This window comes from Cricetulus griseus (genome assembly GCF_003668045.3).
Source record: "Cricetulus griseus strain 17A/GY chromosome 1 unlocalized genomic scaffold, alternate assembly CriGri-PICRH-1.0 chr1_0, whole genome shotgun sequence".
NCBI classification, from domain to species: Eukaryota; Metazoa; Chordata; class Mammalia; order Rodentia; family Cricetidae; genus Cricetulus; species Cricetulus griseus.
This window is the reverse complement of record NW_023276806.1, coordinates 188,593,026-188,615,254: the sequence shown is the minus strand read 5'-3', so window position 1 is coordinate 188,615,254 and position 22,229 is coordinate 188,593,026. Positions and strand designations below refer to the sequence as shown.

General features: G+C 49.5%; 1 protein-coding gene across 5 annotated transcripts in view; it reads right to left on the bottom strand.

Moving 5' to 3' along the window:
* Dennd2a (DENN domain containing 2A) overlaps nucleotides 1-18,670 on the bottom strand; it is a 94,569-nt gene extending 75,899 nt beyond the window's left edge. Inside the window, exon 1 of one of the 5 annotated variants that reach the window (XM_027391524.2) lies at nucleotides 18,282-18,670. Coding sequence is in view for 1 of the 5 variants with exons in the window: in XM_027391523.2 (XP_027247324.1) it covers nucleotides 18,053-18,096 (44 nt within the window). In the remaining 4 variants the exon portion in view is untranslated. Of the gene's footprint in view, nucleotides 1-17,228; nucleotides 17,441-18,052; nucleotides 18,240-18,281 lie in introns of those variants that run through there. The other 4 variants (XM_027391525.2, XM_035450667.1, XM_027391523.2 and 1 more) reach the window with 4 other exon arrangements.
* Nucleotides 18,671-22,229: the final 3,559 nt, after the last annotated feature.

Genomic DNA, 22,229 nt, shown 5'->3' with positions numbered 1-22,229 from the left:
ACTCCTTTCTCCAGATGACTCGATGGTTCAGAAGGGTGGGGGTTTCCTCAGGAGTTGTGTGTTCTTGCTGGAGCTCTCTCTCTCTCTCTCTCTCTCTCTCTCTCTCTCTCCTCTCTCTCTCTCTCTCTCTCTCTCTCTCTCATACACACATGTCCATCTGTCCTCTGCAGACAAGGTCTCCTGTACCATAGGCTGGCCTCACTTGTAGCCAAGGATGACCTTGAACTTCTCATCTTCCTTCCTGCCTCCACGTCCAAGTGCTGGTATTACAGGCTTGCTGCACCACCACCACCACCACCATCACCACTGAGTAGTTTATGTAGTACTAAAGATCAAGGCAAGCACTCTATCGACTGAGCTGTATTCCCAGCTCCCCTCTTTTTTCTCCCCCCAACCTCTAGTTTTTATTTCGTTTTTCCACATTATCAGAAACAGGCTCTACCTCTTTCAGAAAACTCAGACGTTGGTGAATTTTATCTGAGGAAGTGCTGCTCTGGGCTGGGGAGCTGCTCAACAAGTGACGGTCCTTGCCCCAAGCCTGACAACCTGAATTTGATCACTAGGGCCCACATGGTGGAAGGAGAGAATTTGGGACCCGAGTGACGGAAAGAGAGAACCAGCTCGTGCAAGTTGTCCTCTGACCTTGACATGTGTGCTATGTCAGATGGTCACACCCCAAAGCAAACAAATAAAATGCAATACAAGTTTTTTTTTTTTTTTTAAGTAATGGTCTTTGTTATTAAGACATTGAATCAGACAAACAGACAAGCTAGGCCGACAGAGCAGCCTATAATCCCAGCTACTGAGAGACTGAAGAAGGGGAAAAAGTTTAAAACAAGCCTGGGCAAGGCAGGGAGACACAGCCTGTGGTGGAATACTTGTCTCGCACACAGAAGATGTTAGGTTCGGCCACTAGATCTTCAAAAAAAAACAAAACCACACACACCTAAAAGCAGGCAGTGTAGCTAAGTAGCAGAATGCTAATATATGAAGCCCTATGTATGATACTTCTCAGTGCCTAAATAAATAAAAAATGAAGCAGGGTTGGTGGCACACGCTTGTAAGCTCAGCACCTCCAAGTTATTCTCAGCACATATGTAGCTCAAATCTAGCCTGTGCTACACTGAAATTAGTTTCAAAATAAAACAAACTATCACCTGGCCTTTTCCTTATTTTTGTACAAAATAAAACCAAGCATTTGGACTTTCTGACTTGTACTGGAGAAGAAAAAAAAGGGACTTGGTGCTCACAGGTTAAAAGAAACGAATTAGACGGGCGTTGGTGGCGCACACCTTTAACCCCAGCACTCAGGAGGCAGCGGCAGGTGGATCTCTGTGAGTCTGAGGCCATCCTGGTCTCCAGAGAGAGCTCCAGGACAGCTAGAGCTGTTACACACACACAAAACAAAACAAAACAAAACAAACAAACAAACAAACAAAAAACCCTGTTAAAAAAAAAAAGGAGAAAAGAAATAGTGGCAGAGGGTGACAACAGGAGAGAGTAGACAAAGAATCAGGATGGCAGGAAAGGAACCCTAAGGACCCAGGAGAGACTGGTGACAGAGGCAGTCAGAGCCACAGGGAGCCCAGTGGCTGGCTGAGCAGCCACCATGGTACAGTCCTATCCAGAGGCCTCTGCATTTGACCAGCTCTTGTGACCAACTGTGTTTTCCCCCCATAGGAAGAGCCATGGCTACAATGTTCTCCCTGTGAGATTATAGCTGAGCTACTTGGGGCTACCCCACCAGCCCCACACCTTTGTTCATTCTCTTGCTTGGTTTCTATCTACCGCCTGTGTTTTATAGCCACCACCCCGAGTCTCGCCAGAACCTTTCCATTTATCGTGAGGCTATAAAGGCCTTCATCATGGAAATGTCCTCTAGGGGCTGGAGCGACGGTCAGCTCAGCGGTTAAGAGCACTGTCTGCTCTTCCAGAGGATCTGAGTTCAATTCCCAGCAACCACATGGTGGCTCACAACCACCATACATGCAGACAGAGCACTCCTCATAAAAAACATACAAACAAGAAACATAAATAAAATTAAAAGAAAAAAGAAATATCCTCTAACTTGACAGAGAAGGTGACAGGCAGAAAGGCAGTTTCCAACAAAGCCCGTTCTTGTCACCCCCCCAAGTAAAGTTGTTTCTCCTTTACCTCTCTTTTCACGGCAATTATGAACTTATTTACACTTGATCAACTAAGTACACATGCCCCTCATATTTGCTCTTCTTCTTTTTTTTTTTTTTTTTTTTTTTTTTGAGACAGGGTTTCTCTGTGTACCTTTGGAGCCTATCCTGGTACTTGCTCTGTAGACCAGGCTGGCCTCGAACTCACAGCGATCTGCCTGCCTCTGCCTCCCGAGTGTTGGGATTAAAGGCATGCACCACCAACTCCCAGCACAGTTGCTCTTCTATGACAGGTTTCATTTGCATACTTTTACCTAAGGCTCCCCATGTTTATGTTAACCTCAAACTAATACAATAACGAACAGATACCTAGAATGACTGACAACTTACTATTTGTTTTGGGTTTTTTTGAGGGGGGCAGTACAGGGTCTCACTATGAAGGCTTGGCTGGCCTGGAACTCTTTATGTAGACCAGGCTAGCCTTGAACTCACAGCCCCACCTGCTTCTGCCTTTTGAGTGCTAGGATAACAGCACACCCTTTGAGCCCTAACTACTTTCCAGGCACTGTGAGCTTTTTAAGCAGGGTGTGATGGACGCCTCTCTGGCCCTTGCTAGGTTATGAGATGGGGTCTATGGAACCCAGGCCATCCTTGATCTCTTCTCTCTGTGGTCTTGGATGACTTTGAGCTCCAGATCCTCCTGCCTCTACCTCTCAGGTGCTGAGATTACAGGCATGCACCGCCACGTCTGGCTTTCATTCCGCCTTCACACCACACCCGCTACTGCCCCTTTACGGACATCTGGAGGGATGAACTTTGGCCGTGCCTGCATGAACACAGGTGGTCAGACTCAGGATTCCAGACGTCTGGGGGTGGGCTAGGGTGGAGCCTTCAACTCCTGGATCCAGAGGGGCTCGATGACTTGTTTGAAACTGACTTCATAGGGCAGGCAGCAGTCAGTGTTTGGTCCACTAACCATGCCCTGGTATGGGGCATGCCTGGGCAGCCTCCTACACTCCCAGAGGCAGCCCCGCGCTGTGCACTGTCCTGTGGGCTTTCTTTCTCTCTGCAGGCTTTCCTGATGTTTGCCTTAAGCTGATCTCACTGAACAGTAACAAGGAAGAGGAAGGGCCACCCTGTTCATCGGTCCTGGGCTGCGGTCACCCAGAGAGCCCCAGGGCTTGTGCCTCCAGGACTGGATGTTCACACCACACCACCACGCAGCCACTTGAGTGGAAGGCACCTGGAGGTCATCACTCGTTTCCTGGCAGCCACCCCAGCTCCAGCTGTGTTGCCCCCCCTCCCTTTCCTGTCCTTCTCTTCCTTTCCTCCCCCTCAGCCTCCTTCCCACCCTTTTTTGCTGGCTTCTGTTCTTTCTTTCCATGAGCAGAGAGTTTCCAGGCTTGGCGCACAGCCAGCACATGTGGACAAAAGACAGCAATCTTAGAGGGAGACGTCATCTTCCATGCTGTCCACACGGCCAGCACTAGAGAGCCAGCGAGGCCGCTCCCTTGGCTGCTCCCAAGGTTCTGGGGAAGGGGTGGGAGATGCGGCCTAACTTAAGGGTTAAAGCAAAAGGTTGGGACAGCTCTGGATCCAGGCTTGGATTCCAGTGAGCCCGAGAGCTGCAGGCCTTCCCTGAGCCTCGGCCTCTTGGTGTTACCAGCTGCTTGGAGAGGCCTTGGAAAGGATGGAGAAAGACTGCACCTGCGGAGCACACAATTCGGGGCGCATCCTGAGAAAAGCGCCAACAAATGTCTGCTGTGATGTGAAAATGAGCCCCACCCTGACAAGTAGCACTAATAGTAACACTAATAGGAAAAGCAGAGTGTCCTGAACTGATAGGTACCGTGTGCTCTCAACTCACTTAGAGGGCTGATTGTTCCCAAGTGCTGTGAAACTCTACAGCACCCTCAGACAGGGCTGGGGGTGTAGTTCAATGAAAGAGCACTTACTAGCACATACAAGGCCCTAGGTTCAATGGCCAGCACTATATAAACGCATCCCCAATCCCCACATCCACCAACAACTCTCAAGCAAACGACCACAATGACAACATACTCCAAGAAAGCTAGTGTGGGTTATTGCAAGGGCTGAGCCCCTTCCTTCTGAAGTAGAAGCAAGATACCCAGGGCATGCTGACGTCAGCCTAACTAACATCACCCTGGGTCACCGAGCCTGCCTTCCTGGCCTCCCCAGCCAGTGCTGTTTTCCAGTTTCTGGTGAGCTGAGGCTGTTTGTCTGTCTGTTTACTCTCTGCCTGGTGTCTGGTACTCAAAAGTTGCACAATGCCTACAAGTGCGTTCATTTTCACGAGCTTTGTTTTGAGATGCGGAAGTCAGTCTTTTGCCTACAGTTTCACGGAGCTCATCTGAGGCAGCATGAGTGGACTTGAAATTGACCAATAAACTCAATCACCTGGCAGAACGCAGCATTTGTACTGTCTGGAACACATCAGTACAAACTGATCTCGGCCCTGTAACTAGAGAGGAGAGACCTAACGACAGATAATACCAAGGCAATAAAGAATTTACTCAGGAAAAAAAGACAAGCTGGAATCCAGGTGTGGCAGCACATGCCTTTAGTCCCAGCACTGTGGAGGCAGAGGCAAAGGGAATAATCTGTGAGTTCGAGGCCAGCCTGGTCTACAGCGGGAGTTCCAGAACAGCCAGAGGTACACTGAGAAACCCTATCTCAAAACAATAAAAAACAAAAAGCAAAAAAAAACCAAAACAAAACAAAAAACCAAAATCAAAACAAATAAAAAAAAAAAAAACCCAAACAGAAAAAAACCACACACACACAAAAAGAAAGGCCGGACCCAGGGAGTATGAGAGATATATTTAACAACAACAACACCAAAAGAGTTCCAGTGAATCTGGTTAAGTGCTGAATTTATCATTACAATAGTAAACATGAAACTAGAGTTTAGAGGGGCAATGAGTACTGTAAGAGCCACAGCCGCTGTCAAGGAAAACAAAACCTGACAAGTTCTTAGATCGAGCTATGATCTGAACATAGGTCCCTTCGAACCTGTGCTGAAGTTTAACCCCATTCTGAGATTAAGAGGTGAGACTAAGAGGGACTGTCCGCTCAGGTGATCAGGCCTCTGGCTTCTTGAATGAATAAATCCAAGCACATCATTTACAGGCTGGGTCACTGAGCTGTCTAGAAAGTGGGCCTACTACAACAGCCAGTTCCCACTGGAGATGCGGTGGTACAATGCCTGCCGAGCATGCTTGAGGCCTTGGGTTCAAACCCCACAACCACAAAATGAAAAACCTCTTACTAACAGCCCATAAGTTTAAAAGCCAGCTTGGCTAGGTGGTCCCTGCTCCTGGACTCACCCAAGCGATGTCTTTTATCACTTCAGGGTCCTGAACAAAAGGACATTGCCAGATGTTGCCCCTTGACCCTGGGCCAGAACCAAGACAAAATAATCCTCCTTTCTTCATAACTTGCTTGGTCTCTGGTACTGTGTTATTAGCCACAGAAACCATACTACTGCCTGACACGATGGAAAAGATCTATAATCCCAGCGCTCAGAAACCAAGTTTGAGTCCAGCCTCAGCAATAAAGAAAGTCGGCCTCAAAACAAAGAACCATAACAGATGGGCTCCAATGTGTGGAAATAGACAGGCTTTTACACGAGGATGCCAGTGGGGATACAGGAAGAAGACAGAAGGCTGGAATGCTGGGACACAGGAGGCTCTGAGCACAGCACGGGTTTGCTACCCTGGGGAACATGGAGGGCCTGTGAGGAAGAGCTGTTCTCTTGCACGCCCACTGATGTGTGGGTGGTTTGATCAGGAGAAATATACAGAGTAGGCAGAGCAATGAGCTAAGGCAGAAAGGACAGCTCTGAAGGGACCAAGCTGAGACCTGAGCTTGAATGGGATGTCTTCAAGGGAGGCCATCCGCATGGGGTTGCTCTTACCACTTCTCCCTCAACTCAGCTGCCTCTCACACTGCTGTATCTAGACCTTCCAACAAGGCCACTGGACATTTTCTTTCTTCGTTTTTTGTTTTTCAAGACAGGGTTTCTCTGTGTAGCCCTGGCTGTCCTGAAACTCTGTAGACCAGGCTGACCACCTCGAACTCAGAGAGATCTGCCTGTCTCTGCCTCCTGAGTGCTTGGATTAAAGGCATGCGCCACCACTGCCCAGCTGGACTTTGCTTTGTTTTGTTTTTTGGGACAGGGTTCTTCTGCATAGCTTTGGAGGCTGTCCTGGAAGTTGCTCTGTAGAACAGGCTGGCTTCAAGCTCACAGAGATCCGCCTGCCTCTGCCTCCTAAGTGCTAGTATTAAAGGTGTGTGCCACCACTTCGGGGCTGAAGTTTTTCTCTTATTAAAAATATTTTACTTTAAATTGTGTGTATAGGCTCAGTGTGGTGCAGACCTTTGATCCCACTTGATGTGGTTGCTGGGAACTGAATTCAGGTCCTCTGAGAGAGCAGCGAGCACACCTGAGTCATCTTTCCAGTCCTCCCCACCTTCCCATTTTGAGACAGGATCTCCTGTGTGGTCCAGGCTAGTAATTCAAGTGATTCTCCGGCCCTAGCCTCCCTAGAAATTAGGACTACAGGCTCAAGTGTGTTGACTTGAGTTTGTTGAACTGTTTTTATGTCCCTACTATTGTCCAAGCCAGCCTTGGGCTGCTGACACATAAATACTTTTTGAATGAGGAGGTGATTAGTGAAGATTCCTTTTTCAGAAACTCATTAGGGGTGACATTTCAGTAAGAAAGATTCTGGAAGCCTGAAGACCCGAGTTTGACCCCTGGAATCTACAAAAAAGGTTGAAGAAAATACAAAAAAACAAACAAATAAACAAAACTCCACAAAACTGTCCTCTGACCTCCTCTTGTACACCGTGGCATAACCTCTCCCATCATATATACACAATACTAAGGAGAGAGGGGCAACTAAGGGCAACCAAAATGGCACAGACTCCGAGGAGAGGAGGCAGCATTCCAACTATGTAATAAAGATGGGAAATGGGCCAATCAGAACTGCTTTCTGGGGGGCTTAAGAGATGGCTCAGCAGTTAAGAGCACTGGCTGCTCCTCCAGAGGACCCAAGTTCAATTCCCAGAACCCACATGGCAGCTCACAATTGTCTGTAATTCCAGTTCCAGGGGATTCAACAGCCTTATGCAGACATAGTACAGACGAACACCAAATACATATAAAACTAAATAAACCATTAAAAAAAAACCTGCCTCAAAACAAAACAAACAAAACAAACAAACAAAACCTGCCTCTGGTTAACCCTTCGATGGCCATTCTATGTGGCTCTAGGTGAGTGGCTCCTCATGCACAAGCCCAGTATCTCAATGCTTTGACAAGTGCACAGCAACTCCCTCTCAGCCTTGACCTGGGTTCCAGGAAGGGATCAGCAACCATGGTAATGAGGAATTGACCCCTGTATTTATAGATGGTTAGGGGTGGAAGCCAGTTTCCGGGCTCTGGTGGGAGAAACTTGGGGACTTGTCTCTGACACCCCTCCACTTGAAGGATGACTCTCCTCATCTGGAAAGTAGTTTGTCTTTCCCTCCAATGAACTGGCATTCTGGGCCTTAAGCTCCCTGCGTAGCTAGAGGCAACCTCAGTCTCCTTATTCAGTCCTAGGCCGGACATGCAGGCTGTCCTGTGCTTGGGGACAGGGGGCCTGGGATAAAGAGGCTCTCTTGGCTTTGCCCATGCAGTGCTGGAATGTAAGCTTGGTTGTTCTGAGGGCCATTTAGCAGCTCTGTCCCCCACCACCACCACCACCACTTTCCCATCATGCTGTATGCCTCTCTCAGCTGGGAGGTAAACAGAGATCACTGCTCCCTCTTTGATGTCCTGGGAGCTTGTGAATGTTTTCTGATTGCCACCAACACGGATGAGGAAATGGGCCAGATGGAAAGGATGACGGTCACCAAAGCATGTCAAAGGATCTTTCTGGCTAGACAGTCACCAACTCCATTTAAGGTCTGAACAAATATCACCTGTAGCCCAGAGAAGGAAATAAAGGACTCCTATGTCCCTAGAGAGCCAGACACAACGTCCCCGGTAAAGAAGCCTAGAGCAGACAGCCAGCTGCTTCATGACTCTCTTGTGTTTACAGCCCCATCTCTGACCAAGTGTGGGTAGAGAGTGCTCTCCTTCCATCTGTAAGGGATGCAGGTCCTGGGGCTCAGGCTGCCACCTCCACTTGTCCACTTCCCTGTCACTAGCTAAGTTAACAAACTGTCCCAGGAAAGTTGTTGTCATGGGCTTGTTCTACACAAACACTCCTGCTTGGCCCATCGGGAGTTTGCCTGCATTTCCTAGAGATATGAGGGGAACAAAACTGACAGAAAGATCTTGCTCCAAGCATGGGAGGAGGGGGTGTCAGGCCCTGCTTCCCTGCGGTGAGCTGGGCGGGGCAGGCACACCACGCACCTCCTCTGACTCATTGGTTAGGAACAACCAGTCCATAGGCAAAACTCAAGTCATTCATCCTGCCTTCTCTCCTCAGGAACTCTAGAACAGTGGTTCTAACCTTCCTAATGCTGGGACCCTCTTATACAGTTCCTCAAGTTATGGTGACCCCCAACCATAAAATTATTTTTGTTGCTACTTTATAACTGTAATTTGGAGACTGTTATGAATAATAATGTAAACATTTTTGTGGAGACAGAGGTTTGCCAAAGGGGTTTCGACCCCACAGGTCAAAAATTGCTCTAGAGGGCTAGGAAAGTCCAGGAGACAGGAGAATAGTACCAAATTATTCTGCTCAGCCAACACACCTGTCCAGGCCAGGAGAACTGATATTTGTGCCTTTCAGCCTTTGCCAGCAAATCTATAAGGTGCAGCCCATGGGACCCGCCAGGCTCTGCCTACGCTATGAAAAACTCATTTTTACTTATGCTAAGTACAGTGGCATACAGAAGCAGTCCCGACTACTCAAGAGCTAGAGACAGAAGGATCACAAGCTGGAGGCCAGCCTTGGAGAAGACCCTGTCTTCTCTTCAAAAGGAGTCAGCAGGAGCTGTTGTCGGGACAAGACAAGTAGGAAGGTAGGTAATATATAATTTTTAAAAAGACCATCAGTACCTCATTTTCAGGGAGCCACTACTGGACACAAACATTATTCAATAAGTATTTGGCTTTGAGATCTTCTTTAACCCAGTGGTTCCAGCTTTAGGAATTTAGTTGACAGAAATATCAGACTCAGGGCTTGTGGCAACATCCCCTGCAGTAACTAAAATTGAACCATAAATTGATAGCTTGCTAACAAATTAACTTAAACAGAGGCACCCAGGCAGCTGTTAAAAAGAAGGCTGTCGGGAGCTGTAGAGATGGCTCAGTGGTTAAGAGTACTGACTGCTCTTGCGGAGGACACCGGTTCAATTCCCAGCACCCACAAGGCAGCTCACGACTGTCTGTAACGCCAGTTTCAGGGACCCAACACCCTCACACAAACATACATGCAGGAAAACACCAATGCAAGTAAAATAAAAATAAAGAAATTGGGCGGTGGTGACACACACCTTTAATCCCAGCACTTGGGAGGCAGAGGATCTCTATGAGTTCCAGACCAGCCTGGTCTACAAGAACTAGTTCCAGGACAGCCTCCAAAGCCACAGAGAAACTCTGTCTCGAAAATACCCCCCCCCAAAAAAGAAAGAAGGCTGTTTGTTATAGGGAATTATTCTATAATATGTTGTTATATTGTGAAACTATGTTACAGAAATTCTTCCATTTTGCCAAACACACACACACATACACACACACATATATATATTATATCTATCTTGGGAGGCTAGGACAGCTGGGTCAAAGGCCTTTTTAGGCTATAAGTGAGTTCAAGGTCAACCTGGGTAATTTAATGATGCTCTGTTTCAAAACAAAAAGCCTTTCATTCCAGCACTCTGAACGCAGAGGACAGCCTGGTCTACACAGTAATTTCCAGGCCAGTGAGGACTATACATGGGAGCTTTGTGCAAGGGTAGATGGTGATAGTGAGGGAGATGTTTTAAAAAGTGTTGGAGTGTGGTGCTGATGGGATGGCTCTGCGGGTAACGGCACCTGCTGCAGGCCTGCTGACCTACCTGGGTTTGATCCCTGGGACCCACACGGTAGAAGGAAAAAGCTGACCCCCCCCCATGTCTTCTGAGCTCCACGAGCTCTGTGGGATGCTCATGCGCAAGCGCACACGAATGTCCTTCCCCCACACACGGTCTCCTTAAAATAGAGACTGGAGAGATGGCTCAAGGGTTAAGAGCATATACTGCTTTTGCAGAGGACCCCAGTCCGATTCCCAACATCCATGTCAGGCAGAGCTCACAACAACCTACAACCCCAGTTCTAGAGAGAGTAATGCCTCTGGCCTCCACTGGCACCTGCACTCATATACACACGAACATACAGAGACATACACACATGCATGTAACTAAAACTAATAAGATATATCTTTTTTCTTCTCACTTCTCTCTGTGTTTTGTTTTGGAGACATGATTTCTCTGTGTAGCCCTGGCTGTCCTCGAACTCACTCTGTAGTCCAGGGTGGCCTTGATCTTCCTGCCTCTGCCTCCGGAGTTCTGGTTTTAAAGGTGTGTGCTACCACCACATGGCTTTTAAAAAAATACTTAAAAAAATAAAAAAAGTTGGATACAGCTCAGTGTTGGAGTGAACGCCTACAATATGCAAAGCCATAGTTTCAATTTTCATTAAAGAAAAAAAAAAAAAAAGGGATCTATGGGGATTTGTTTTATCTACCAGACATCAACCTTCTCTGAGGAAAACTTTCACTTTTCAGCATATTCTCTTTATATATTGCTTAAAGGCTTTATAACAAACACAATTTAATTTTCTTAGTTCACATGAAAGCACATACACATAAAAGTCAAAACTTCAAACACAAATTCTAAGAAAGCAAAACAATAAGGAAATGATTTTGACTCTGTACTTAAACTAGTCTGTCAAGTCTTCCGAGTAAGTCACCGTCATAGAAAGAGCAGCCACAGTCATAGTCATGGGTCTCCATCCTGACCCTACTTCCAGCTTGGTGCATGCCCAAGTCTTGAAGCCCCAAGGGCAATCAGCCTCTTCCCTAAACTTGCTGCAAGAGTGATTCACCCCATCCTGCCCTGAGGCCAGGGAAAACCCCATTACTTGGTTTTCCAAAGTGAGCAGTTAGAGAAGGTCTTGTTAGGACTGTAACTCACTGGGTAGTGGCGACACACGCCTTTAGTCCCAGCACTAGGGAGGCAGAGGCAGGCGGATCTCTGAGAGTTTGAGGCCAGCCTGGTCTACAGAGCGAGTGCTCCAAAGACACACAGAGAAACCCCTGTCTTGGGCGGGGGGGGGGGGGGGGACTGTAACTCATCAAATGGGACAAAGCAGTATTTCTGGTCCAGAAGATACAGGGCCCAAGTTCTATGCAGACTGAGTTGACTTTTGCCTCAATTAGCCTCTGTTTGAAAACCAGGACAAGGGTCTGTCTGACTGTGGCTTCTCCGAATATCGCTGGCTTCTCTGCATCGTAGGTGAGGGCGGAGCCGATCACTTTCCCCTGTTATTAAAGCACAGACAGGCCCAGCAGCCTCTCTGCTCCTGACCTGTGAGAAGACTTTCAAGAGAGCCTGGAGCAGCCTCTGGATTCTGAGGAGGCCAGAGGTTCTGGTGGCAAAACAATACACACATGCACACTAGAGGCTCTTGGCTGGATCCCTAGTGACATGGAGGGGCTGAGAGGTGGCTGAGAAAACAGGGAGCTCTCACAGCTCTGAAAGTGTGTGGCTGTCAGTCAGCCTGTGAGAAACATTTCACCAGCATCTCTTTAAGAAACAATCCAGGGGAGCCTCAGGAAAGAAACCCCTGACCCCAGACCTGAACAAGGTAACCACCATAGCAATACAGAAGGACCTGCAGAGATCTTGAGGAGAAGCTGGGCAGTGGTGTCGAATGTCTTTAATCCCAGCATTCGGGAGGCAGAGGCATGCAGATATCTGAGTTCGAGGCCAGCCTGGTCTACAGAGTGAGTTCTTGGACAGCCAGGGCAAGAGTGAAACCCAGTGTAAAACAAAAGATCTTGAGGCAGCAAGATCAAGAGCCACACAGAGATTATGGATCACATGGCCCCAAGCAGGGTCAGTCTGGGCTACTTGGTACCTGTGATACAGCCCATATGTCCCCCAGGGACCTTTTGGGACGTAAGGTTTATCTGCCTTTTGGCAAGCAAGGAGACCTCTCAAAGGTGGTGAAAGCTACAGCGCTGAACCATAAAAATCATCTGGAGACCAACCCCTCACCCCCCAAAAAACCCTCAAAACAAAAACCCCAAACCAAAGCAAACACCACCACAACCACCACCCATCTCTCTCTCTCTCTCTCTCTTTCTCTCTCTCTCTCTCTCTCTCTCTCTCACACACACACACACACACACACACACACACCTGTTCCTCAAGGCCATTCTCAGATGTTTTTTGTTTGTTTGTTTGTTTGTTTTTATTCGTGAGAAGGTGAATGGGAACACCGGCTATTTGTAAAATCTCTCTCCCTAGGCCTAGGGACATAGCTCAGTGGTAGGGTGCTTGCCTATATGTATGAATCCCAGTATTTGACTCCAGTACCACAAAACAACCTGCCCCCAATGTCACTCTCTGGCATTTAAATATACATTTGAAGGTACAAGACAAGTTTAAAACATTAAAGAATTTGAGGCAGACATGGTGGCACACACCTATAATTCAGCCTTGAAAGACTGTGGTGGTTCCAATGAGATGTCCCTTAAGTCCCAGGCATTAGAATACTCAGTCCCCAGTTGGTGGGTATTTGGGGAGGATTAAGAGGTATTGCCTTAGGGTAGTAAATTTGTTACTTCGGGTGGGCTTTGAGGTTTCAAAGGTCTCACACCATTTTTTGTTAGTGCTCTCTGCCTCCTGCTTATGGTTTGAGACATCAACCCTTAGCTGGTTTTCCGGCCACCTGCCACCTCTGCTTTGCCGTCATGGACTCTAACCCTTTGCTTCCAGTCTTTCTTCTTCTTCTTCTTCTTCTTCTTCTTCTTCTTCTTCTTCTTCTTCTTCTTCTTCTTCTTCTTCTTCTGTTGTTTTGTTTTTTGTTTTTTTGAGACAGGGTTTCTCTGTGTAGCTTTGGAGCCTATCCTGGCACTTGCTCTGGAGACCAGGCTGGCCTCGAACTCACAGAGATCCACCTGCCTCCGCCTCCCAAGTGCTGGGATTAAAGGCTTGTGCCACCAACGCCCGGCGAGTCTTTCTTCTATAAATTGGCTTGGTCATGGTGTTTTATCAGAGCAACAGAAACATCAGTAGCACAGAAGGCTGAGGTAGAAGGATCACAAGAGCAAGGCCGGTCTACACGGTGGAACACTGTCTCATAATCAAAGAAGCGCAGACACTCGGGGGTGGGGTGGGGGGTGGAGCGATGTTAGAGCAGTAAGAGCAGGTACTAGCTTGCAGTTCATTCTCAGCACTCAGGTCAGGCAGCTCACAACCACCTATCCTCCAGCTCCAGGTGATGCTATGTCCTCTACTGGACTCAACGGGCACCTGTACTCACACTTGCATGCCTGCACACCCGTGCACACACGCACACACACACACACACACACAGGCACACACACGGGCACTCACGGACAGTTAAAAACAAAAAAAAAAAAGAAAGAAACTGGAGAGTTCGCCAGCTATTAACAGCACTTATTGCTCTGACAGAGGATCCAAGTTCAATTCCCAGAATCTACACGGTGACTCCCAATCATCTTACTCCAGTCCCAGGGAATCCGAAGCCTTCTGACCTCCACGAGCACAGGATATGTAGCCAGTATACATACATATGCACGGGCAGAACACTCATACACATACAATAAAATAAATCTTTAAAAATATACAGTAAAAGAAAGAAAAGAGAGATGGGAAGATGGCTTAGCAGTTGAAATGGTTAAGAGCACTGACTGCTCTTCCAGAGGGCCCAGGATCGATTCCCAGCACCCACATGGCAGTTGACAATCATCTGTAACTCCACTTTTTGGAGCTCCAATCCTCTTCCAGCCTCTATGACTACCCAGTACACATGTGGTAATAGACACACATGCAGGCAAAACACCACACATAACATTTTAAAATAAATGAAAGGGAGAGAGAGAAAAAAAAAGTTTGATGGGAAGGGCAGAAGCCCACACTTCCTCAATGTTAATGTAAGTTACAGTGCAGTGAGACCCGCCACGAAGTTTACAGAGCTCACTGGCGAGGCTGTGGCCACCGATTCTGTAGGCTGTCTGCCTTGTGCAGACATCAGAGGGAAGGGTCAGAGGGAAACCTGTGCGGAGTCTGAGGGACTTCCCAGCTCACTCCTTCTGAAACTTCTCCTTGTGCAAACAAACCCCTACCCTTCAGAGCTCCCTGGGGAGAGTTCAGATCTGCTGGACGCCACCCACCCCTTTAGATGCACTTGGTATCAATCCTAAGGACAGAGGGGTCTGGGATGTGCCAGTCAGGAGGGAACCCTGAAGGGCTGCTCCCCAAGGCTTCTGCCCATTTTGCCACTGAATGGCATTTCTGGATGCTGGTGATACTGGCACACTAGGTCCTACCTGGGTCCCCTTCTCTGCTCCAGGGTCTCTGCCCAGCGACTGACAGAGACTAAAGTACCACCCCCTTCCTGTTTGTGGCCTAGCAACTGGCTCTCCGTCCTCTACATTCAGAAGCACATGTCACTTCTCCCTAAGACATCACAGTCTTGTTCCCATAGATGTCCCTTCTCTAGTGGTACTATACCACGACTGTTTACTCTGCAGCTGACATCTTGCCCTCACCAAAACCTAAACCGTCCCTCTGGACCCGAGGAGGACAGTGCAGGAGGACAGTCCTGTGGCGTTTATCATACCACCTTTTGTAACACTGACAACGAAGCCTCTTCCCTTGGTCTATTCTATGTTTATCATTATTTACACAACAAGGACTTCCCCGCCTCCCTCTGTGACTCCCTAGTCTTTACATGAAGTTCCCCTGATGAACTCCCAGTTGAGTTCAATTCCAGGAAAAAATTTGTTCTGAAAGTTCATTTGTATGCTTTCTGTTGTCTCCAATCCAAAACTATGCAATCTAGTGCATTTTTGTTTGTTCCTAAGCTGCCAGAAAACTGGAAGCCAAGTTCATTGTCCAAGTGCTGTAATCTGCTCCATTCAGGCCATTCAGAATGTCCCTCTTCTTTTGCTATCTCCTGCTGAGCCTCTCTGGGTTTGGTTTTTGTTTAAGTAACATCATCCTGTGCTCCAAACCAGCACCCTTTCCTCCAGACTCCATCCAACCCCCCTGCCAACCAACCACGCTGAAAAGCCTAGGTCTTACTGGCCTCAAGGTCAGAGTGAGTGAGCTTTCTAAGACACAAAGCTGGCCCATCACTCCTATTTGGGGGAACGCCTCATTCCACATTTTACCTTGCCCTGCCTTGCTCACAGACAGACAGACAGACAGACAGACAGACAGACAGACAGACACACACACACACACACACACACACACACACACCACACACAACGGGGGGGGGATGTTGAGGAGAGAGGTGGGGGCTCTGACTCCATGCTGCAGCCACACTGGATTCTCCCCCATGCCTGCCTCTCTCCTCTCTCAGTGACTTTTCCTATGCTGTTCGCTCTGTCCCAATCTGCCCTGCAGTTTCTTGCCAAAGAGATTCCCAGGGCTCACCACAAGCATCCCCTTAGAACCTGGAACCCTCTGGATTCTCCTGGCTCTGTAACATACAGCAAGAATAGCCAGGTCAGACCAGAATGGTAGTTTCTGGAAGGAAGGAAGAGGCTGTCTTAATCACTGTGTCCCCACTGACCACCACACAGAGCCATCTATATGAGTAAAGTTACGTCCAGGCAGGGTGCAAATCTTCCAGAAAGAGCGCCCAGACATAGACTCTGCCAGTGTCTTCATTACCCTACCTCACAATGAGTCTCTAGGGAATGGTAAGATGACTCGGCAGGTAAAGGTGCTTGCTACCAAGCCTGATGTCCAGAAGTTCCACCCTGGGTACCCACAAGGTGAAACGGCAAAACTGACTCCTACAAATTGTCTTCCAATCTACACAATGCCTGACACACAGCACAAGCACAATCAATAAAAATATAATAAACATTGGGTTTCTTTAGAGTCTCGGAGCCGGAGTCGTAGTTTAGTAAGTAGAGTGCTGACCTCCCATGCAAGGAGCCCCAGGTTTGATCCCTAGCATCTCACAAAGGTTTGGGCCACACCCCTATAATTTCTGTGTTTGGGAGGTAGACTCAGGAGCTAGACACGGCTCATCAGTTAAGAGCACTGGCTGTTCTTGCAGAGGACCTGGGTTTGATTCCCAGCACCCACATGGCAGCTCACGACTGCCTGTAACTCCAGTCCCAGGGAACGGGCACCACGGCCTCATGGCCTCCTTGGACACCCTATGCATACGGCGCATAGACATACATTCTGGCAAACACTCATAAAAATAAATTAAATCTTTAAAAAATGAACTTAAAATCAAGTTCAAGGTCTGTCTAAGCTACTTCAGACCCTGTCTCAAAAACAGGGAGTTTGAGGCCAGCCTGGGTCACATCCTGAGATCCTGTCTTAAACTACAATCTGTTTGTTTGCTCTCAGCTTCTTTTCAAAATCTCCACTTCCCTCCTACGTGGGCCATCCTCTAAACAGGTCTATCCCACTCTTCGTGTGTTTGATACTGAAGGAGAAAGGCTACGGTAACCACAGCAGGTGCAAGTGTTTCATAGCAAATTACTGTAAAGTGCCTATTATAACACTATTACCACACACCACAATTACCTGTCATTGGGGAGCTGAAGTCACAACCCCCAAAGCCATAAGATCACTGGGCCAGAAAGAAGTCAGCTTGCTTCTTCCTCAGCAGACTGGTTACATCAGGGCCCCCCCTCACTTCCCTAGTTCAAACCAGGGCTAAGGAGGGCAAACACCCCCCTCCCCAGCCCCAGCTTCCTGTCCCTGCTCCTCACTACTACAGGACTCTAGGCGCTGGGCTCCCTCTGTCTCAGCAGTCTGACTCCAAATCTCAGTTCCCCTCCCACACACGATTGAATACTGTGTTAAGAGACTCACCCGGGCTCCGTGTGCTCCCAACTCCACCCTTGGGAGGAAAGTGGGAGACGTAACCCCCAGGTTCCCCACTTTGCAGCGCCGCCGCCGTCTGGACTCCCCACCCCGGCGTAAGACGGCCTCGCACGCGTGCACTCCCGCCCGGGCGGCCGGAGCTCGGGCGCAGCGCAGGGCTGGGCTCTGCCCGGTTTCTGCAACTTTCTTCGGCCCCGAAGTCAGCCCGGCCCCGGGCGGAGCTCCGGATCGCTGTCCGCGCCGATTCCCAGGGCCGGGCTGGAGTCCCCAGCGTCGCCCGAGGGGAGCCGCGGCTCGCACAAGCACAGTTTGCTCGCCTTCCCCGCGCGTTCCCTCCCAGGCGTCCCCCCGGGCTCGCCCCGCACTCCGGCGCCCGCTCCTACGCCGGCGGCGGCCTCCGCGGGTCTGGCGGACGCCCGGGCGGCGGCGGCGGGGGATCCGCGTCCGCGCGCGCCCGCCCGCCGCCGCGAGCCCCTGGGGTCCCCGGCGCGCGCCGCTCCCGTCCGGTGCCCGCCGCTCCGGCCTCGGAGGCGCGCTGCGTCCCCGCCCGCCGCCCGCCACCCGCCACCCGCCGCCCGCGCGCCCCTGCCTCTACCCCGGGCTGCGCCGCGGCCGTCCGCAGTGACGCGCGCCCCCTCCTCCCGACCCATCCCGCCGCTCCAGTGAGCTAATCCGCAGCTGGCGGGCGCCCGGCCGGTTGCCACAGCAACCGCTCTCCCAGGGCCCGCCGCCGAGGGGAGCCACGGTAAACAGGACCTTCTGCCGCACTCGCCCCCGAGCCTTTCGGGGGGTGGAGGAGACGGTGCCTTAACCTTTTCTGTGCTGAAGATCCTCTTCTACCCCGGCCCGGGTCCATGCTCCATCTGCGCTCAGCCTTGGACAGCACCGCAGGCTCCCCGCCCTAGCTTTGTTAACGTGGAGCAAGGCTGCTTGCTGGCCGCCTCGGGCAACACTGGGCTCCACATTTGCCCCCGAGCAACTGACAGTCATGAGACAGGCCTCGGAGACCCACCGGCCCACGTTTCCCCACAAGCAACTCACAGTCATGAGACGGGCTGTTAGGGCCCACGGGTCCTCATTTCCCCCCAAGCAGCTCACAGTCACATTTGGAGCGGGCCGTAAGGATCCACCGTCCGCCTCCCGACAGAAGGGCACGGAAAGGGTTCAAAGCCCTCCAGGACGCAGGCTGGTCAGGAAAAGCGATCAGAGAGGTGGCTTTCTACTGCCCCCCTGGTCCTTCTTACACGGGGCAGGATCGAAGCGCACACTCGCTGGAAGTTGCTAAAAAGTCCACTTGAGGACGCTGTGGGCTGCAACGGAGTCAGGAACACAGGCTGGGGCACTCAACGAAGTCCTCTGGGCCTTTGATGGCCCGGGAAGTTGAGTCAACTGTAAAACGTGGAGAAACAAGCCGGGCGTTGGTGGCGTACACCTTTAGTCCCAGCACTGGGGAGGCAGAGGCAGGCGAATCTCTGTGAGTTTGAGGCCAGCTTAGTCTACAGAGCGAGTTCCAGGACAGCCTCCAAAGCAATACAGAGAAACCCTGTCTCAAAAAAAAAAAAAAAAAAAAAAAGGATAAATAAATAAATAAAATAATTTTAAAAAGTGGAGAAACAGAGGAGAGAATAGGCAGTCTGGGAAGAGGGAAGAGTATGATATGGGAGGGGGTCGCATCGTGGTATTTGGGGGACCTTTAAGAGGTAGGAGGGGAAAAGGTTAGAGGAGTAGGGCTGAAGGGGTTCAAGAGGTCTGAGCAGAATTTTAATATGCTGAAGGTAATGGGGTCCAAGCAGAGGAAGGCCAAATGATAAGTTCTCAGGCCTGACAGTGACGATTTGTCCTGTGGGTGGGGAGGGGGTGCCACCGGTCTCTACACTGGAAAAATGTCATTCTTGTCTATACCTTAGAGATGTCCAAAAGAGTTGCCCTGTGTTTCTGGAGATAGCCTAATGGCTTAAAGCTTAGGTAGGGTCTGGGCCGGGGGGAGGGGGTGTACAGACCCAAACTTCTTACAACTTGACAAAGTGGGCACTTAGAAGAAAAATAGTGCTGCCAGGCATGCCTGCAATCCCAACACAGGAGATGAGGTCCTTGTGCAGGGGTCGGGGGACAGACCTTGCAAGTGGGAGTGGAGAGACAGACACCCGGGTATGGGGAGCGGGGTGGACTTCAGATATCAGAGAACTGGGACTTATTTAAAGTCACAGGAAAAGAAGCTGCATCTTCTTCATGGCTGAGGGGTTTGCTCATTGCATAAGATCTTTGAGGCCTTTCTAAATTCCTCGTGCCACACCCATTTCCATGAAGCTCTGTAGACTTTCAGAACAGACCTTTGCCAAGTGCAAGCATTTGCTTCTAAGCGTTAGTATTCAAATTATTGCTTTGTTTGCATCTTTCTAAGTTCTCACTCTCTAAATAAAGATCAAAGGCTTGGCTGCTTGAGGGTTAATTACTCCCAGGGCCACAGGGTATCCTCCAGCAGCAAACTGGCAAAGTTCAATGGGAACTGAGCCAAGAGCCCAGCTGGCTGCCTCCCCCCAGCCCAGAGCACAAAAGAGCCTGGGAGCCTTTGAGTGTGTGGCTTCCAGATAGCTAGTCACATCCTAGGTGGACATGACAAAGCCTGGGCTGATGAGTCAGGCCTTTGACAACTCCTAGGCCACAATTTTGTCATGAAATCCTGGGTGCTAACTTGTCTTAGGCAAACACCCCTGCTCTGACCCATGGGTCAGACTTTGATGAATGCCTTCCCATCCCAGTCTCACCAGTCAGTCACTCCCGTTGCTGGGCCTGTGGCTCTGTCACCATGACCCAGATCCACTCATTGCCCTCTCCCCTCTTTCTCTGTGTGGCCTTGTGTCTGACTGCTGGTGTCCGCTTTTCCGATGGTACTTTGGTCCCACCCAAACCCTGGCGAGTCTCTATCTCCAGTAGCTCAAAGAACCCACCCCTCCCAAGATGGATGGTCTGGGGGGGTGGGTGGGCGTTGCTGCTCCAAAGCACACATTCCTTACTCTCCCTGTCAGTCCTCAGCTTCTCTCCAAATGAGACCTAAAGAAGGCAGAAAGTCAGCTCTCTGTATCTGCAGGAGGGTGGCTTCAGCAACCCCTGGGATAACAAAATGTTTGGATTTTCAAGTTCATTGTAAAAATGGTCTTGAATTTGCACACATCCTACATGAATTCTTCCACTAATTAATAATAATTATTACTAATTCTATATAATCCTATGTACTAGTAATTATAAATAATGTATACATATATATTGAACTACTTTCTTTTTTTTCGGGGGGGGGGGTCGGTGCTTGAGACAGGATTTCTCTCTGTGTAGCCCTGACTGTGTCTTGGAACTTGCTCTGTAGACCAGGCTACCCTCGAACTCACATAGACTGGCCTGCCTCTGCCTCCCAAGTGCTGGGACTAAAAGTGTGTGCCACCACCTCCTAGTTGTATTGAACTATTTTCAATGGTTGTTAGACTCTATTGTTGTGGCTTTGTCCCCCTTTCTGAAAGTGTTATGTGTAAGGATGTTTTGCCTGTGTGTGTCTGTGTACCACATGTGTGCCTGGTGGCCGCAGAGGTCAGAAAAGGCCTTTAGATCAGGGTCCTGGAACTGGAGTTACAGATGGCTGGGCTGTGAGCCACTTTGTAGGTGCTGGGAATTGAACGGGAGCACTCTTAACTGCTGAGCCATCTCCACAGCCCTGGTTTTATTTGTTTTGTTTTGATACTGTGTCTCATATTCCAGGCTGGCCTCTAATCTCTATGTAGCTGAGAACGCCTGACCTCTTGACACCCCCTCCTAAGAGCTAGGATGATAGGTGTGACTTTAGATTCTAATGTTAAAGGGATGATGACAGGAAAAACACTATACACGTCTTGCATGGTGGTGCCATCTTGAATCCCAGCACCTAAGAGACTGAGGTAGGAAGATGATGAGTTCAATGCCAGCTTGATCAAGGCTACAGAAAATCTCCCAAGAACCCCCAGCACACACACTGTTGGATATTTTCAGTTGCTTGTGATCAGAGTATTTTCCACCAACAATTGCCTGAATCTCAGACTTTAGGATCCACAAGTGTGGAGGGGCAGATTTGGAGGGCTGGCTATGATCTGGCTCAATCTGGGCACCGTAAGGAGGAGATAGGGGACAGGGTTGACTCCTAGTGTGCCTTTCATTCCAAGTTTTCCGTACAGCACAGGCACAGCCTTGGGCCACTACAGAACATCGGTCCCTTGCTTTCCCTCCTCTTCCTTCAGTGTCCGGTTGAAGAACACAGGTTTGGGATTAGATGGTCAGATCCAGCTCTAGAACACATTGCTTGGCCTCTTCATGGGTAAGGTGGACATAGAACCAGTTGTAACCACCTTGTATTGGTGAGGAGGAAGTCAGACAATAGAGACAAGGGTTTGCTACTGTGCCTGGCCCAATGTGAGAAAACTCCCTCAACTCCCTCCTCTCTCTCTCTCTCTCTCTCTCCCTCCCTCTGTGTGTGTGTGTGTGTGTGTGTGTGTGTGTGTGTGTGTGTGTGTGTATGAGAGAGAGGTCAGGAGGAAGTTGTGGGTATTCCAAGGGCTAGAGGAGGGTGTGGTGTCCCATGTTCTCCTCCATCACTCTCCCCATTTTCCTTTTGAGACAGTATCTCTCCTTGAACCTGGAGCTCACATTTTGTTTTTGTTTTGGGCTATGCTGGCTGCCAACAAGCCCCAGTGATGATCCTCATATCTCTGTTTTCCCCCAAACAGGGCTGGGTGAACAGCCGGTGTGAAAGAACATACGTGCCTTTTTGCCTGGGTGCTAGTATCCAAACTAAGGTCCTCATGGCTGCTTATCGAGTCCTCTTAACAACTGAGCCCCTCTTTCCTCCCTCCCCCCCTCTCCTCCGAATGAATGCAGGGCGTGTCAGGCTCAAGCTAGAGAATCAGGCAGCTTTTTCTTCTTTCCCATCAGAGCCTTCTAGCAAAGAGCGGTAAGCAGCCAAAAGTTCAT